At 33.1% G+C, this 18,346-nt stretch overlaps 2 protein-coding genes across 4 annotated transcripts; both read right to left on the bottom strand.

Annotated features, from left to right (window-relative positions):
- Positions 1–6,945: 6,945 nt before the first annotated feature.
- On the bottom strand, positions 6,946–10,777 carry LOC148577174 (disease resistance protein RPP13-like). Of its 2 annotated transcripts, none has more exons than XM_088501520.1 (2): positions 10,062–10,777; positions 6,946–9,964 (listed from the first exon to the last, which is right to left on the bottom strand). In XM_088501520.1, the coding sequence occupies exon 2, from the start codon at positions 9,923–9,925 to the stop codon at positions 7,400–7,402; it is 2,526 nt and encodes an 841-aa protein (XP_088357646.1). In that variant the 5' UTR covers positions 9,926–9,964; positions 10,062–10,777; the 3' UTR covers positions 6,946–7,399. The 2 variants fall into 2 exon arrangements, with proteins under 2 accessions (XP_088357646.1, XP_088357647.1); XM_088501521.1 differs by having other exon boundaries at positions 10,074–10,777.
- Positions 10,778–11,225: 448 nt separating this feature from the next.
- LOC148577173 (putative protein phosphatase 2C 33) lies at positions 11,226–15,523 on the bottom strand. Of its 2 annotated transcripts, XM_088501522.1 has the most exons (7): positions 15,419–15,515; positions 15,040–15,080; positions 14,294–14,632; positions 13,567–13,944; positions 13,365–13,482; positions 12,393–12,616; positions 11,226–12,012 (listed from the first exon to the last, which is right to left on the bottom strand). In XM_088501522.1, the coding sequence occupies exons 2-7, from the start codon at positions 15,046–15,048 to the stop codon at positions 11,719–11,721; spliced, it is 1,362 nt and encodes a 453-aa protein (XP_088357648.1). In that variant the 5' UTR covers positions 15,049–15,080; positions 15,419–15,515; the 3' UTR covers positions 11,226–11,718. The 2 variants fall into 2 exon arrangements, with proteins under 2 accessions (XP_088357648.1, XP_088357649.1); XM_088501523.1 differs by lacking the exon at positions 15,040–15,080 and having other exon boundaries at positions 15,419–15,523.
- Positions 15,524–18,346: the final 2,823 nt, after the last annotated feature.

Here is an 18,346-nt window from a genome sequence, read left to right as displayed (position 1 = left end):
CTTTCCTGCTGACCTATCCGGAGGCAAGTCTTCTTCACTGGACACTTCATCACCACCAGACCTATATGCTTCATCCTCTGCACTATCGTCACTGTCATGGCTGTCTGAGGATCCCTCTGAACTAGACAAAGCAACAAAGGCTGTCTTGGGCTGTTTTCCTTTACCAGTTGTTCTTGCAATATTTCCAGTAGCAGCAGCTCTTGTCAGTGGCCTCCTTCCACATGCTGCTGCTGCTATTTTTACATTCTTACAGCCTCTCTTTGTTTTAGCCTTCTTGGTTTCTTTTCCTTTGGACCAAGGTTTCGGAATTGCTGTGGGTTGGGGCATTTTTTTTGTGGGATTTTGGGCTTGCTTTTACTGGGTTGGGCCATTGTTTTTGGTGGTGGATTGGGCTTAGGTCCAAGACTTGCAGTGGGTTGGGGGGAAATTTTTCCTGCTTTGTTTCGGTTACCAGCAGCTAATGAGGTAGGTGGCTCCTTTTGTTTTGTGGATTCAGTAGTCTTCTTTGGTTCAGAAGTTGGATTGCATGGTGTTGTGCTGGGAATTGGTTCAGCTGTGGCATTGGTGGTGGATTTTGGGGTGGGGGATAATGGTTGGTATCAGCATCATCTCCTTGCCAGAAACCACTGGTTCTGCTTCCTCAATATACACAGGCTCAGATACTCCATGTTCGTAGTAGACATGAATAACCCCCTTGTTCTGCTGAGCCAGGTAACACATCTTCATCAGCTCATTATCATCTGCTATTTCTCTTAAACCAGTTTGCATAGGCCGATTAGGCACCAGCCACCAAGTTTGGCTAACCTTGTCATACCCAATTTTCTTGTGATAGTCTCGGACGAAGAATACATCCAGCGTGTCTGTATCAATATCCGACAACTCACAAGTCTCTCCACCGTTGTAAGACATACTCCCATCAGCCTCTGTGATAAACGACCCTCCATGGTGAAATATAATGGTAATTAACGGATCACCCATCTGCCAATATTTACAAAAAAAAATAATTGATCACACCCATTGTTTGAAATCAGACATCACTGCTAGTAATAGATTGGAAATCTGAAAGTAAAGAATAATCAATTATTGTCCACTAATAAGAAATGAATAAACATTACTGATGTCACACCAAGAAATCACATCTAGCTATGCAGAGAAAGTGTGAAATCAAGAACATTATTTTGGTTTAACTAAAGATAGCAGTTCTCTAGACACTAACTTCAATCTTCATGGATTAAACCATTCAAATTTACATACCCTTTCCCACAACTAATCCACTAGTTCAGACCAAATTCATCTAACAACTTGACTATTCCAATAACTAAGTTAACTTCATTAGCAATTGCAAAACTTACTTTATATTATTCTAACATATGTATGCAAGAATCCATTATGATCACACATTCAGTTTAACTAAACAGCATTACATATTATATTCAGTTTAACTAAACCAACCCAATACAAAGAAAGGCAACTAGGTAAATCAGTCAAATTCAGAATCTGTTATCAGAGTTACAAAAAATTTCAACTCCCAAAAGATCTTTACTTCTACTGTGATCATGCAAACTCTGTTTAACAAATTCATTGATCAGAGTCATTGTCCTGAAACACATTAATAGTTTGGAAACTCCTCCACTAAGAGCAGTAAACCCTAACACATAAAAAACACGTTTTCATATCATCAAAACACAGAAAACACTCCTACTCTATAATTTTCTTGGCCAAACCACTACGAAAGCCAGTAGTGATCAAACCCTAGCACAGAGAACAGAACAGAGGCGTTCATACCCACCAGGACAATTGAAAAAAACGGCCTGAACTTTTGTGAATATTAGATTAACAACAACATCAAAAAATAGAGGAACCACATTTTTTTTTCATTTTTGGCTTACCTCTTTCAGAGCAATCAGGCTTCCCAACTTTGTGTATGAAGGAGAGGAAAGCAGCGATGCTCCAGAGCCAACGTCTTCCACTGAAATCGGTGCGGTTAATGGAGGAGCACATGCGCCATTGGAGATTGAGGGAGGGAGAAGAAGAAACCTCACTCTGTGTTGTGTTTGTTTCGTGTTTAGAGAGGAGGAAGACAATACGTTATTGAAACGTTGAGGGAGGGACGTAATCAGCGTGAAACGACGTCGTTTTTGTGAGTCCCACGTGTCAACGACGCTGCCAGCTAAGCTTTCCGATTGCGCCACCTATCCATAAATTGCCGGAAGGACCACTTTGAGTCCCGGAGTGCAAGTTCGGGGATGACTCTAAGGAACTTTTAAGTTCAGGGACTACTTTGAGGCTCGAGTGCAACTTCAGGGACTACATTGAGGCTTATCTCAACAATTAATTTATTAATTTTTATAAATAACTTACTAAAGGTAATAAATATCCATATTACAAATGTCATAATAACATTATTAATTATAATAAATTTTACGTTACAAGTATTCAAATTTCATACTATTTGAACTACTTATATAAGTCTCTTACTACTATTCTTTCAAATAATATCAAATTTAACACAAAAAGTTTATTTCTGAATTAGACATCTCAAACTTATTCAATGGAGTATCATTCTTTCAAGGCAAAATGATTAGAAATCGAATACTGTATACCTAATGAATACATAAATTGAATATTGGAATAGGAAAAGATCTTCACAATTTTAGCAACTATAAACGAAATTGATGACAAATTTGTATGAAACTATATGTTAAATGTGAAAAGTGTCCGAAAAAAGCATATAAAAAAACAACTATATTTGTGGCACATATAATCAAACACCACAATATCTAACAATAAGGTAACTCTATATACTTTTCATAATTCTATCTATCAAATTATTAGTTACTAATCCAATACTTATTTTAGATTCAGAATTCAATTAAAAGTTTCAGATTAAAGTGCTACAATAACTTTTGTACTATTTGATGGCGAAGCAAAAAAATTATTAGGCACAATTGCTTCAAATCTAATGACACTCTAGAAAAGTAATGGCATTGAAGTATCACTCCATCAAGAGATTAAGAAGAAAGAAAACCATACAAATTCAAGACATATCTTCGGAAGAAGAACATACATGCAAAGATGGAACAAACAACACAATAGAAAGTACATCAAACTCAACAATTCATAAAGAACATGTTTTTACATGATCTACGATAGAAAGAAGAAAGTAACAACTCTAACAACAACCAATAAAGAAAAAAGAAGACTAGCGCTACATAAGAAGACTAAGTCCATCAACTAAAAAAAATGTAAAAATCAAACCACCAAATAAAAATGTCACTTTGTACAACTCTTAACATCTAAATCTTTTGTACTATAAATTATTTTAAATAAAACACATTTTAAATTTAACTTTAATTTACACATATTTAATTTATTTCTACAAAATATAACAATTTTTAATATTTATTATATACTATGGTTAATTTACTGTTTCGCACAATGCGCGAGTCTCATTTTAGTACCCAATAAAACAGGGAGTACTGAGAGTACTGATAATATTCACATTTTAATAAACCTTTATAGGCTTCACCCATTTCTCTGCCAAGAGATTCAAGTTCATGAGGACATTTTTTTTTTGCAAAACACCTTCTTACAGTTTCCAACTTTGAATTTCATCAAGAAATGGGAGTCTGAAGGAAGGTTGCTCTTGTATAATGAGAAATATCCTCGACACGTGTGTTTATCAATATTCTACCACGGTGGTTGTCATTAGGAAAAGCTCACTGCAACTCATCCCACACTTGAGTTTTCCAGATATCGTCTAGTACCACTAGATATTTCTTTCCACTCATGCATTCTGTGATTTTTTTTTTTTTTTTTTTAATTTTTTCTTTATCAGTTAAATCTTTATACTCCTCGTGGATAACCCCAAAAGTTTCAAAAGACTCAATAATAATTCTTGTTGTTGTAAATCTTGTAATTTTTTATTAAATTATTACACTTTATATACTATGTACTCTTTATGTACTCTCATTTTAAATTTTTTTCTTCTCGATTTAAGCTGAACAATATTATCAATATAAGCTGTACATACAACAAATCACCTTATATATTCATGCAATCTCTGACTTTTCTTTCTATTTTTTTTCTTTATCAGTTAATTCTTTACTGTGGATAACCCCAAAAGCTTCAAAAAACTCGGTAATAATTCTTGAGCTTTGTAATCGTTCACAAAACTCCACACACAACATAGAAACATGCTCTTGATCTTGTCGTTGTTGTAGATCTTTCGAGTCAAGAGTGGTCTTTTCCAAGCCACTCATGCCTAATATGCAAACAACTCTATGAATCTCCTCTCTCAAGTTGGCTAATTACCTCAGTGGAGTCATGCACCAAGCCTACTACCTCCCCTTCTTTCACTCTCTTCTTTCACTCCTTTCTTCTCGCAATCAATGAATCTTTTGCAAATTCTTCGTTTTCAGTATGACTTTCAAAATCACCTTGTTGGATGCCATATTTGGACTTATTTTGATAAATGTCATCGATCCTTCTCTTAATGTTGTTAATACGAGCATGCACGTCATGGAGCATCATCACATTGTCTTTGCTATGGAAGTACTTGCTCATTATGTTTCTGCTCTCTTTTGTGTTACTTAAATTATTTTTTTATTAATAATAAATGTAAATTTATTTATTATCATTTTTTGTTGAGTTATTATCCTTTATATTATGTACTCTTTATGTATTCCTATTTTAAAATTTTTTTTCTTCTTAATTTAAGCTGAACAAATCACCTATAGATTTACGAGCTCTTAAGCAAATTAGCTTATTCGTGAGAAGAAAATCTGAACTGTGTTGTTGATGGTTTGATGAACCAGTAAATATTAAAAAATTAAAAGAGGAAGAAAAATAAGTTCCTCTCATCTTGAAGAGAATAAAAAATCATTTTAAAAAATATTTGTTGAGTTATTATATTTTATAGAATATGTATCTAATTATTACAAACTCTTAAATAATACAAATTTAATTAAAAGTTTGATGAATTATATATATATAGACTATCAAAATAATTAGATACTATATATATACTTTTGTTCCTGAGTTCTAACAACCACACCAACCATGGAGATGATAGAAGTATTCATTCTATGTCAGTCACTATGGGACTTCAAAACCAAAAGCTCAAAAGGACTCTTTAAATGAACACCTCCCACCAATTCCTCCCATCCAACTTTCTTTCTCACATTAACCAATCGTTATTATAAAATATATACATGTTAAAATGAATAGCTAACACTATTATTATAACATTAATGTTCTTGAAATCGGTAATATTAGAAAAATAAAAAAAATATTTTATTTAATATTTATTAATTATAATAATTAATAAATACTAAATAGAGCAAATTTGTACTGTTTTTAGTTAATTTTTTTTTTGTTATCAACTATTTTTGATAATAAGAACAATTAACTGGAAGAAATTAAAAGACTAGACATCTGCATCAGCGTAGCCCCAACAGCAATAATATATTAATATCTTCAGCTCTATTATTAGAGCGAAGTTCTTATCATCCGTGTTTGTTCCAACCAGCCATTGCATTTATCTTGCTTGGTTTCACATTTTTGGCACATTGTTGGGAAATTGTCACGGCAACCTTGACTTGTATTCATGCAAATTTGTCTCCACATTATTATGCTTATGGATTCTTGATGAAAAAAATATTCTTCAATATTTGTCCTTTATCTTTTTCCATACCAATAATTCAAATGACCATGATGACCATCATCCACTTTAAGATAAAAATGTCCCTACCGATCACTTTTCTTTATTCATAAAATTATAACAATGTCTTTTACATTAATAGTTAAAAATAGAGTCTAAAATTAGACAATTTTTTTAAGTAATTATATGATATTTTAAATCTTGACCATTCATGATGTATGCTTAAACTTGCATCTTTCGATGCAATGGAGCAGAGAAGAGAATGATGAACTGAACTTTTTTAGTGTGTGAATGAACACTAAAATGAATGTAAAGTGAGCAACAGTGTGTGCAAGCAAGACTAAGTGCTAGTTAGAGTAATATTCCAAATTAGTCCCTAAGAAATTTAGTCAAATACTTTAGTCCTCAATAAATTTTCATTATCAAGTTAGTCCTTAAACTTTTATTTCGTTAGAGCTTGTTTGAAAACCATCAATTTCATGATTTGAAATGATTATAATATGTTAATAGAATAGAATTCAAGTTTGAAGAGTATGTGAGTGAATTTGAAAATCAGACCCCTTTTGATCTGATTTACAAATGAAAGAAAAATAAAAATTAAAATTCTCAAAAGAATTCAATTCTTAGTGAATTCTAATTCCTAGCATTTCAAATAAACTCTTAGTCAAACCAGTTTCTACATCATATTGTTTGTCTATATGGAACAACTGGTCTTAGTATTTTAAAAAATTTTAGGAACTTGTATGTTTCTATTAAATAAATGACAGAGATTAATTTGTCTAATTTTTTATCAAAATTTGATATGAAAATTGATATATCTAATAAAATAAAAAGTTAGAAACTCACTTAGCAATTAAAATTTGCTGAAGATTAAACAACTAACCTTTTCAGGGACTAAATTGTTATATTACTCATATATTTGCATGGGATGACTTTGGGATAGCTTGTCAAATTAAAAAATTGAAGATGTTGACATGAGAGATTAACAATATAATTTATTTCTCCTTTTTCTATTATTCTCTTCATAATCTTTGTCCTTGATGTTAAAATGTCACGACCATTTAGTTTTATTATTATATTCTATACTTCTAATTTTATCTTTTTTCGTGAATAAACAAATTAAGAGACTCTTTAAAACTTTTTAAATTAAGTGTTAAAAACTTATTTAAATTACATTTTTATATTTTTGTTTATCTTTACTTTTTCACTTAATTTATTTGTTGGTAAAAGGATCAAACAATAAGTTTTAGCTAGAAATAGTATATATTATAAATACAAAAAAAGAAAAGAATATGTAGCACTTAAATAAATATGATGTAGATAGCTAAATATAATACAAATAAAATAAAATAAAGAATAAATGACCTTATGACCATTCGTATCCATAAAAGATGAAAACACTGACATATGTACCCACACTAGATCGAAACTAAACTTGTACCACGCAAGATGCCTTTCGTATGACAAAAGTACTCTACGTGGCACTCCAACCTTCCAAAGACAGGGTACTTTTGTTACATGGAAGACATCTTGCGTTAGTACATATGTCAGCGTTTTCATCTTTCATGGGTACAAATGGTCATTTATTCATAAAATAAAAAAGAACCAGCCTTAGCTTTCAGAATGATCATGGAAAATAATTCAAGCTTCAACAAAAGTACACAACAAAGAACCAATCAGACTATGATCTCACATTGATGTATTATAGAATATGAGTCACCACTGCTTAGCATGCTTCTATTTAATGGAAGCCAAGGATTGAAGTTGTAGAGGAAGGTCTTCCACTGCACCACCTTTGATGATCAAACGACTAAGACTTGGCATTGCACCTTCATCTTGTATCCACCTCTCAACCTTCACTTCCTTCATCTGAAGCATTTGAAGCGCCGGGAACTCTCCGGCCACACAATGAATACCATCCCCTGTTGATCCTCTTCTCAGTTTCAAAATTCTCAGATTCCGGAGTTTCCCCAGAGCTTTAAAGTCCAATTCCTTGAAGTCTACCAAGGTAATCTTCTCAATGTTTGATGGAAAAAACGTTGACTTAAATCCATTTGCACTGAATGGATTAAAGAGATCACCTCTTATTTTGAGTGTGCATAGTTTGCTAAGGTGGTTCATGCTAAGTGATGAAAGATTGGCAGCACCTGTAGAAGATTGCTGGAAGTTTGGATAGAAACATAAACCCAGCTTCTTTAAGTTAGGGAAGCTTCCATTGTTGTTAAGCATTGATATAGTTTCTGAATAGAGAGGTACTTCACAAAGGGTTTGAAGGTTGGACATTCTTTCATTGTTTGTTACTCTAGACATCTGAGAAATCTCTTTGATTCTCAAGTTGAAATGCCTCAACCGCTTCAACTTCCATATCTTGATTGGGATGGAGACCACCCAGTCACAACTTAAATGCAGTGTTTCTAGATTCCTAAGGTTGGATATAGAATCTAAAATATTTTCAGCAGATCTAGAATCTGTTTTTATCTTCAAGTACCTTAGATGGATCATCAGCTTCAAGCCACTAGGTGGCAAATCCAACAACACTTTGTTGAGGTGTAGAACACGGGCCAACTTGAAGCTTTTCCTGAACTGTTTACATCCTTTTGATTCATCATCCCAGGTAAGCTCTTCTCCAAAGAGGAACAAGGAATGTGTGTGAAAGTGGTTGTTTTTGTTTGGTGAGGATGAGAATTGTGTGCTGTGGTGGAAAGACATCTTTCTAGAGTTGGATTTGTTGATGTCCAACTCTCTGTGTATCTCTATGAATTTACTTGCTTTGCTCTCAGATACGCAAAGATCGCGAAGAAGATCATGAATTCGACATGTTTTTACGCCCCCATCGCTCCTCTTGCTTGCCACTTGCACCAGACTACGATCAACCAACTCTTCTAAGTAATACTCTGCAATGTCTTCCAGTGCTAATGTATCTGATGTTCCAGTTTCTGGAATTTGTATAAAACCTTCAGCTACCCATAACTGGATAAGGTTTCTTGCAGGGATCTCATAATCTTCAGGATAGATTGCAAAGTATAAAAAGCAAGACTTCAATTTTTGAGGCAAACTGTCATAGCTAAGTTTTAGTATGTCCATCACCACCACAGTGTTGTTGTCACGAACACGAAGCCAATGTTCTTTGATTCTTGACCACTCTCTAAGAGACTTTTCCTTCTTGGAAACATGCCCAGCTAGCACCACAATAGCAAGAGGTAAGCCACTACAGCTTTCAACAATTGACATGCCTAAATCTTTTAGATCAGGTGGACAATCTTCTTCTCCTCTAAACACTTTCTTGGAGAAAAGTTCCCAGCTTTGTTCTTCAGTGAGAAATGGAAGGAAGTAAGGAGGCATTGTTCCCATATAAGCAGCTACCTCTCCAATTCGACTCGTTATCAAGATTCTGCTACCATTATTGTCATCTGGAAAAGCTCCTTTTACATCATCCCACACTTCTGTTTTCCAAATATCATCAAGCACAATTAAGTACTTCTTCCCATTCAAGCACTCTCTTAGATGCTCCTTCAGTTCCTCTTCACTTTCTTCATTAGATTTCCATGTTGACAAACACCGAATAAGGCTCAACAATAACTCTTTAGCTCTATACTCATTAGACACATAACCCCATGCACGAAATGGATACTTCTCCTTCACCTTCTTACTATTGTAGATCTTCCTAGCAAGGGTAGTCTTTCCCAAACCACCCATACCAATTATGGAAGCTATTTGAAGCCGTGAATCTGTCTTCAAGAGTTTCTTAATGACAGTATCAGACTCATGAACCAATCCAACCACATCTTCTTCCTCCACATCCCTTCTCCTCTTCCGGAGTGCCTCCGTGGCAGCTGGGGTAGCTTCTCCACCACACTGGAACTCACCTTCTCCAATGCCATACTTGTCCCTGTTGCTGTATATCTCAGAAATGGATCTCTTGATATTCTCAATCTCAGCATCCACATTATGAAGCATCATAGCTTGGCCAACACAATGGAACATCTTCCCCAGGATGCTTCTGCTTCTGTGGAGGCTAACATTGGCGACGTAGTTGTCAACAACATCTTCAGCTTCATAGGCAACATCTCTAATCTGGTTCACAACTTCCTTAACTATGTTGTTGTTGCGCTTCCCCTCTGAACTCTTGAGGAAGATGTCTATGAACTTGAGCTCGCTGATGAGGGACTTGACTTTTCCCTCCACACCGGACAGCAGCTTCGCTTCATCAACAAGCAGCTGTGACAAGTTCTGAATCAGGAAGGAAACGACACCATCTGCCATTAATTATCTGAACTCTCTCTCTCTTCAACCAAGTCAACGCTGTTTCAGAGTGAAGAAGATCAGAGGGGATAGATACATACATACATTACAAGTAATAAAAATGATGAGAATAATTATTGTTGAGGAGTGTGTGCACCTGCTACTTTACCAAATTGTTTCGAGTTTCCAAGAAACTGCACTCGTTAAGTTGATAACTTCGTCAACATGGAGGTAGGTGGAGACTGGGATCCACACTTAAAATTGTGTTCTATTTATTTTGACATAGTAGATACTGGATAGTGTAATACTCTTCTCTTCCTAAATTACTAGCCGGTGCATTGCGAAAAAAATTAAAAAAAAAAAGGGGGGAGTTTATTTTTAAGTTTTAATTTTAAAAAAAATGTTATCTACTCACTAAATATAGCCACCAAATGAGTTAGTACGTAATAAATACATTTGTTGTTTAGTTTATTTTTAGAGTTCAAATGGTATTATTTTTTAATTACATCTGTTTTTTAAAATACTTATTTATACAGCTAATATAAAATTAAAGTGAGATCCGTACAATATACAAAAAAAAATAAATTATTTATATTATATAATGTATTTTAATAAGTGTTATATAATGTATTTTAACATGTTAAATTTCTCAAAATAAAATATATTCATACGTTCAAACATAAAAAATATATCGGTTCCGCTACGTTACCAACAGCATATCTGCCAACTTCTGCCAATTCTTATTTATAATTGTATTTCACGGAAGTGTGTTCGTGGATGTGTCTAATAAAAATGTCTTTTTTATAGCTGTGTTTAATAGAAGTGTCTTTATAGATATATTTTCTGGATATGTCTCTTTATATATGTATTTAAAATATATTAATTATTAGACACATCCACCAACACACTTCCATAAAACACAATTATAAATAAGAGTTGGCAGAAGTTGCCAGATAATATGTTGGTACCCTAGACTTTTCCAAAATATATTAATCCGTCCATCTTCTTTTATAACACGTCAATACTCAATACACGTCAACTTTGTTTCAAAATCTGAATCTATTTAAAGTCAAAATAGTAATTTACTCTATTTCTTTTTTCTAAATAAAATACCTCCTAATTACAATTTATAATTTGAAAATACGTCCTTTTCATTTTACTAATAAATCCAGGCCCAGTTTCCAGATAATTTTTCCCTTTGTAGTCAAATAAAAAAGTATCATACGCGGTAGCAGTATGCACTATACCATCATAGATCATACTTAAATATTTACAATATCATTAGAAATTCGAAGCCTGATACCTGGTAGCAGCATAACGCTTAAGAAAATTCAACAGAAACCTGATTCAAAGTCATGACAAACAAATCAAAATCTGTTTCAGTTCTCGTGTGTACACTGACTACACTGGGAAATTATAACTACAATTTAAAAAAGACGAAAAATAAAAATGACAGCAGATTTCAGATAGCCAACGGACACACTATATAATAAGGAGGATCAAAGAGACTTGGATTTACAAAACTCCAAATCTAACAAAGCTACACAGAAGGAAAACGACATCCAGCACCAAAAAAAATAAGCCCGGCACCCTTTTTCCTCCGGATATAATACACATACTGAAGCCCTTCTTTCCCCTCATATACTGTTGAAGGAAAGGGAAAAGATAAATAATGAAAAGAATATTGGCAGAAAAGCTACCAAAAAATAAAAATCATCAAAACAATGACCCATTTTTACTGTTGCAGCATAATTCTCCCAACCTTCTCAATAAAACCAGCAAGGCTTGGGAAGAGACATGGTACAAAAGCTAAGCTATTGTTGCTGTTTTTCAGCATCCACGCCAGTTCCCTTCTCGCTAAGGAGAGAAGACTGCTCGGATTGGTCAATTGGTGGCTCTAGTGTTGAGTCATCTGCGGTCGATGCCGAACCCGAGTCCGAATTTGAATCAACGAAGAGGCAAACTGCAGCACAATCATCAACCTTGCACAAAGGGAACTTCATCCTCCATGCTTTAACAGCTGACTCCACCAGTGATCGAGCCGCAGAAGGGCGTGGAGCAGATGCCACGATGTCCACAACCTCTTCATTTGATAAAACATCCCATATCTGCCAAAAGGAATCAACACGAGTTTATTAAACAGTTAAAGTATTTCATACACAATCCCCTGATACAGCAAATATTACATCACCCGCAACACACACACACACACACACACACACATATATATATATAAGAAGCTTCTGTTAACATTCTAGAAGTTCCAGTTCCAAAGGGGGAAGAAATAACATGAGGTGAATCTAAATGCAATCAACTATGAACCATATTTAGTTCATGCAAATTATTCAACGATAATACCAGCATGAGAACACTATTTTAAGTCAATTTCAATCCATTATTGTTAATCTTGAAAGGTATTCAGTTTCAACAAATGTGCAGTTCTTAGAAGATAGTACATCACAAGAAAAAGAGCCTCCAACATCCTTACCCCATCTGTTGCTAATACAACAAATTCATCATTCTCAGTAAGGCGATGATATGACACATCTGGAACTGAAATCAGTCCAAAGTCCTTCAAGCAAAAATCTCCAAAAGCCCTTGCCATAGCAAGACCAGGGAAATCAGAGTTAGGCAGCCAAACTCGAGCAACATCCGGTTCATTCTGAAGGGGAAAGACCCTTCCTTTACGAAGCCTGATTCGCTCTTCTTCCCCTAAGCAGGAAATAGAAAACCACATCAGACGTCAATATCCACATAGATAAGCCAAACTGACCTATGTATGGTAACAAATTCCCAGTAACCACATTATTAAACCATCCATTGAAAATATAGTTTCACCAGTCATGTATATATCCCCTTTTACTCCATAACAATTCATCTAAAGGTTAACCAAAGATATATATATATATATATATATATATATATAGGAGCGGGAAAAGAGAAACACATTGATGGTCCGGATAAATAAAGCAACAAAATAAAAGAAAAAGTAAGGCTTCAAAACTGTAAACAAGATAGTTAGACTTCACGTAGGATTTGTTCTATAGAGGTGCACGTTAAAAACGGATTCTATTTCAAAATGCAAAACGAAATGTGTGATGAATATAGCCAAGTTTCTGAACGGAAATAATATCTCAAAGCTTAGTATTCTGCTGTTAGCATATTAAATGATCCAGAGAAGGGCTAAAAAGATAGGTCAAACAACTTGCAACTTAGAAAATGTTGGATCATTTATTTGATCCACTCAGGTGGGCATGGCTTACTGCTATAGAGCATAAGTGGTAAATGCTACATAACATTATTTAACAGTGATTTTACAGGGTATGTTGTTCAGCAGTCAGGAATAATAAAGGAAATAGTCAAAGGTGTTCCATTTTCAGATTAAACAGCAATAACATAAGGAGCACACACAGAGATATGAAAAGGAGAAAGAGAGGGACAGAAGAGACTAGATACATACTGGGAAGATTTGGCTTGAGGTCAATTGTCAATTGAACAGCAATAAGATTATCATCATGATCTCGGGTACCCAATATAGCTCTGGAGTCCCCAACATTTCCAATAACAAGGTCCTTGCCCTAGAAAACATACGGGGTAACAATTATATATAAAACAAATTAAAGTATTATCAATTGAACATTGTTATAATTTATATTGCTTACCTGCTTAACCAAGGTAACAGCTGTAGTCCCGCTGCAAAAGCAATCAATATCAGGATGCAGTTTCAGTTCCTTATCCATAATCTTAGAAGCCTTCAAAAAGGATTCTTTTAATGTCAAGATAGTATCTGTTCCATCAGGCTCATGATCAGTCAATCTAGGTTTCTCATCAACCAGTCTAAACCCAATCTCTTCAGATTTGTAACTTCCTGCGGCACTGCCCTGATCACTCAGCCCATCTGTACTCTTGCGGTGGAAATCCCATTGAGCGCTAAGTTTTAAAGGGAAAGAATCCCTGACTTTCCTTGCAACCCTATGGCCATAAGGTCCATGACCATCAAAAACACCACAAAAAATGGTGTCCTCCTTTGAACAGAAGTTCTGCAAAAAGGAAAATGATAATAGTTAACATTTTATTTAATATAAGATAAAGAAAGAACTATCAAATACATAAACAAGAATAGTTAATTTTCAAACTTACAAAAACTAGACCGTCTACTTCAATTTGATTATTATTCTAATATACAGCTTTTGCACTTTCAAAACCAGTGGAATTCGGTGGAATGGTAATTACTTTTTTATTTAGTTATGTTGATATAGGATTAGGTTCATGCTGAGTCATATGCATGAGAACTTAATTGCCATTTATTTTAAATATATAAATGGCAATTCCATGTTAAAGTATCGCAAAACACGAGCAGTACTGAAGCTAATAGAAAATGGAACTAACCTCCCAAACAAGCATAGCATCTTGGTTGATCCCTTTTCTACCTTGCTTGCAGTACATAGATGCAACATCGCTGGACCCATTCAGGTGCATTCTCCCAGGCACTTTGTAATCAAAGGAAGGGGAACCCTTCAACCTCCTCTTCTTCCCACCATCCATATTGGTGTCTGGCTGGATTGGAAGAAGGGGAGGAGAGTGACCACCAGCCTCTGAGATGCATGACCCCATCCCCAGTGCCCTCACGATGTTCAAGAAACACTCAAAACCCGCCAAACACTCAGAATCAGAACCCCTGGCTTCACCAACAAGATCCGTTCCATACCGGTTTAGAACCTCCACAGCCTGCCACAATCATAACCAACATCACAAAAAAATGAAAAAGTAAACAAATAAATAACTATCATCAAATAACTAATGCGTGTTTCAGCTTTCTCATCATCACCATTTCAGAAAAGACAAAATCACAAGCCTAGTGTTTGTTTGGGTTAACTATATTTTGAGGTCAAATCAGCTTTGTCATCATCATTTCAGACAAAAACAACACAAATCACAACGACCTATTTGGATTAGCTTTCTCTGAATACATTCAAACCAGCTTATTCATAAATCATCATTTCAGAAAAATAACACAATTCAAAGGTCCATTATGTGTTTAGATCAGCTTCTTTTTCAGTTTTTCTTCAAAACCAGCTCATAGTAATAAACCTCTTTAAATAGCAACAGAGATTCAGATTCATAAGAAACAGTACCTGAGTCATGATTGCAACAAAATCCCGATTCGATCGAATTCCTTTATCAAAAATCAGTAAAACACAAATCAAATGCCTATTCAAGCCTATATAACAGTAACCTCCGCGTAAATCAGCTCGCGGAACGCGTCAAAGCAAAATCACACGAAAAAAACAAAGCTGAAAAATAAAGACGATCGCGAGACCGCAGAAGAATCAAGCTTCCCGATCCAGCATTTCTCCAAATTCCTTCGCATCAAAAGTGAAGAATCCCTTCGAATCCTCACGGAAATCGAGGAATCAATGAGAGAACAAAAGATTTAGGAACAAAAAAACTCGGAGAAATGAGAAAACGAAGAAACGAGTCCTCGCTCTGAAAAATCGTTGAGAGCAACGATACCGTCACGCGCGGGTGCGTCACCGGCGTCTCGTGAATTCGATGAAAGCCGTTGATGTTTTGAGCTGTGACTATACTTTTTTTCTTTTCTTTTCTTTTCTTTTTCATTTATTTTTCAACCACACAAAATATATATATGTGTGGATGGAAACAAAAGTAGTGGATCAGAACGACAACGTGGAACAATAATTAATTACACTTAAAATATTATTTTATAAAGAACGTGAAATGTGTACGGTTTTCAGGTGGTGACACGTGGCTTGGACGGTGTGGATGGATCTGGGGGTTTTACTGTTTTAGGTAGTGACAGTACCTAATAAGAAAAATGATTATTTCATGCTAGTTTCAAATGCAGTATATTTTTTATTTTTCAATGTTTTGAACGAGTAAAATTTTTTATATAATTATTTAATAAAAAATGCTATTTGTACACTAAAATCAGCCACCAATGTATTTGTGTATAAATACATGTGTGATTTAATTTTTTCAATATTTTATACTGGTGACTAATTTTGGTGGCTGATTTTGGTATACACATAGCATAATCCTTATTTAATAATCCACATTATATTATATGTATACTAAAAGTTAAAAGTTAAATAGTTATTATGTTGGAATACTATATATATTTTCAATAGTGCTACTACTTGTAAAAAAATAAGCTATTAATCGATTATTATGTATTTGATCATTTATAATTTTTTTATTATATTATTTTAAATAAATTTAATTATTTATTTATTTTTAATTTGATTATTTTATTATGACAGTTTTAGTTATTTTAATGATTATTTTTAGTTAAAAAATGTGAATTAATGAGTATAAAGATACACAATTATATAGTAGCTAATTTAGTAACTAAATTTTAGTATATATATAATATTTTTATCTTAAAATATGTAAAATAACAAATATAAATATACTTAAATATATTTTGAGTAATTTCTTTTATATTGATAACCATCAAATAAATTTATAATAATTACTGTTTTTTCATTCAAGGGGTAATTAATATTTGAGTGTGAATTATTTTAATTTTTATAGATAAATTGTTTTTATATTTATTAGTTATAAAAATCATTACTACCACTAGAATATTACACGAGTGTACCTAAAGGCCAAAACGATTATTAGCCTTTCTATGACAATCAAATCAATTAATCAACCAATAATCTTGATTATGCTATATTATACAATGTATGTATTATACACAACCAGCCATCAGAAGTTGTTGTACTTATCTCAAATACGATACTTAATTAATTAATATAGTATTCCCATTTTTGAAGTAGTACTCCTTTTAATTAATTGATTCTATATTTGATTGATTGTTATTGTTATTATTATTACTTTATTAGTTTATAAGTTGGTGTTAGACGAAGCAATACTATGTATACACGCACAAGCTTCAAACGTAGATTGTTTGTACAAGTAGTAGAGAGGAGGCTCGTGATATAATCAATTAAAAGGCTGCCTTTGTTTCAAAAAATAGATAACAGGACAAAATAAGATATTGATGGACAAAAACACAAAATTTTATGTTTTTGTATTTTGTTTGGTGATAAATTAGAATAAATTATAAAAATTTAATTTATTCTCATTTTTTTTATTCAAAAAATTTGAGATGAAAAATATAATAATAAAAAATATAATTATGAAAAATTAACAAAAATAATAAAAGAAAAATAAAAAATAAGTTGTGTCTCTTGTTAGTGTCTCCGTGTCTTTTCTGTCATGATGGACACAAAATACACTAATTCAGTGTCTCTAAACACATTATCTCTGTCCATGTCTCCTCTACCAAACACAATTTTATGTCTATGTGTCCCTGTCTCACTGTAAACAAACGCAGTCTTAGTTCTTCCTAATAATTATATCAGAATTTTAAAAAATGTATGATTAAAACGTAAAAGTATAACTACTAAATAGAGTCTCAAAAATATTTAGTAATAAAAAAATATTAGTCAAAATTTGTTAAAATTTATTATTTTAATTTTATTTAATGTATTTTTTAATAAATAAATATTAAATAAAATAAATTTAAACTGTTTAAAATAAATATTCGATATTTTATTATTTACACTCACTATAAGAAATTACCATAATAGTAATTAATTTTAGCGACCGAAAAAATTAGTTTACTAATAGCGACTAATTTAGCGACTAATATAAGATTTATAGGACCAAAAAAATTTTGATCGCTCAATTTCATTTAGCAACCGATTTGGCGACCAATAATATTTTTCTTCGATCAAAATGAAGTTGGTCGCTAAAACTAGTCGTTATTTTTTAGTTTAGCGACTGATTTAGCAATCAAAACAAAAAATTTTGTCTTTAGTTCTTTTGGTCACAAAATCAGTCGTTATTTTTAATTTAGTGACCGATTTAGCAATCAATAAGAAAATAGACTAAAACTAGTTGGTCGCTAATTCGATCTCTATGCTAAGTTAGCGATCGATTTTAGCGACCAATTATAAAATGTTGTTTTAAAGATGTTGGTTGCTAAATCGGTCGCTATTTCTAAATTTAGATTTTTAAATCAAACATCAGTGACTAATTTAATAATTGAGAAGTTGATCGCTATTTAACAACCAATTTTTTTATTGACCAATTTAACGACAAAAAAAGTGTTCACTATTTAATGACAGATTTTATTAACAACCAATATCATTTAGTAATAATTTTATAGCATCGATTAAAAATTGGTCACTGTTATTAGCGATTGAAATTAGTCTCTATTTTTAAATTAGCGACTACCAAAATCAATCACTAAATTAATCGCAAAAGATTTAGCATATTTCTCGATAATTTCTTGTAGTACCTAAAGTTCTCAAACTCAATCTTAGAAAGTAAATAAATCGTGCTACCAATTTTTTTTTTCCCATTTAATTGGGGATAAGATTTAGGGAAAGGAATTCTTTTTGTCATCTT

This window comes from Arachis ipaensis, chromosome B1 (genome assembly GCF_059453495.1).
Source record: "Arachis ipaensis isolate K30076 ecotype BB chromosome B1, ASM5945349v1, whole genome shotgun sequence".
NCBI lineage: Eukaryota > Viridiplantae > Streptophyta > Magnoliopsida > Fabales > Fabaceae > Arachis > Arachis ipaensis.
The sequence above is the reverse complement of the archived record's forward strand: the minus strand, read 5'-3'. Positions and strand labels throughout refer to the sequence as shown.

Coding starts and splice junctions, on each gene's coding strand:
- LOC148577174 (XM_088501520.1), bottom strand. CDS start 9,925: ATGGCAGATGGTGTCGTTTCCTTCCTGATTCAGAACTTGTCACAGCTG.
- LOC148577173 (XM_088501523.1), bottom strand. CDS start 15,523: ATGAAAAAGAAAAGAAAAGAAAAGAAAAAAAGTATAGTCACAGCTCAA. Junction 13,945..14,293: donor ATGCTATGCTTGTTTGGGAG/GTTAGTTCCATT, acceptor TCCTTTTTGCAG/AACTTCTGTTCAAAGGAGGA. Junction 12,617..13,364: donor CCTCAAGCCAAATCTTCCCA/GTATGTATCTAG, acceptor TTTCCTGCTTAG/GGGAAGAAGAGCGAATCAGG.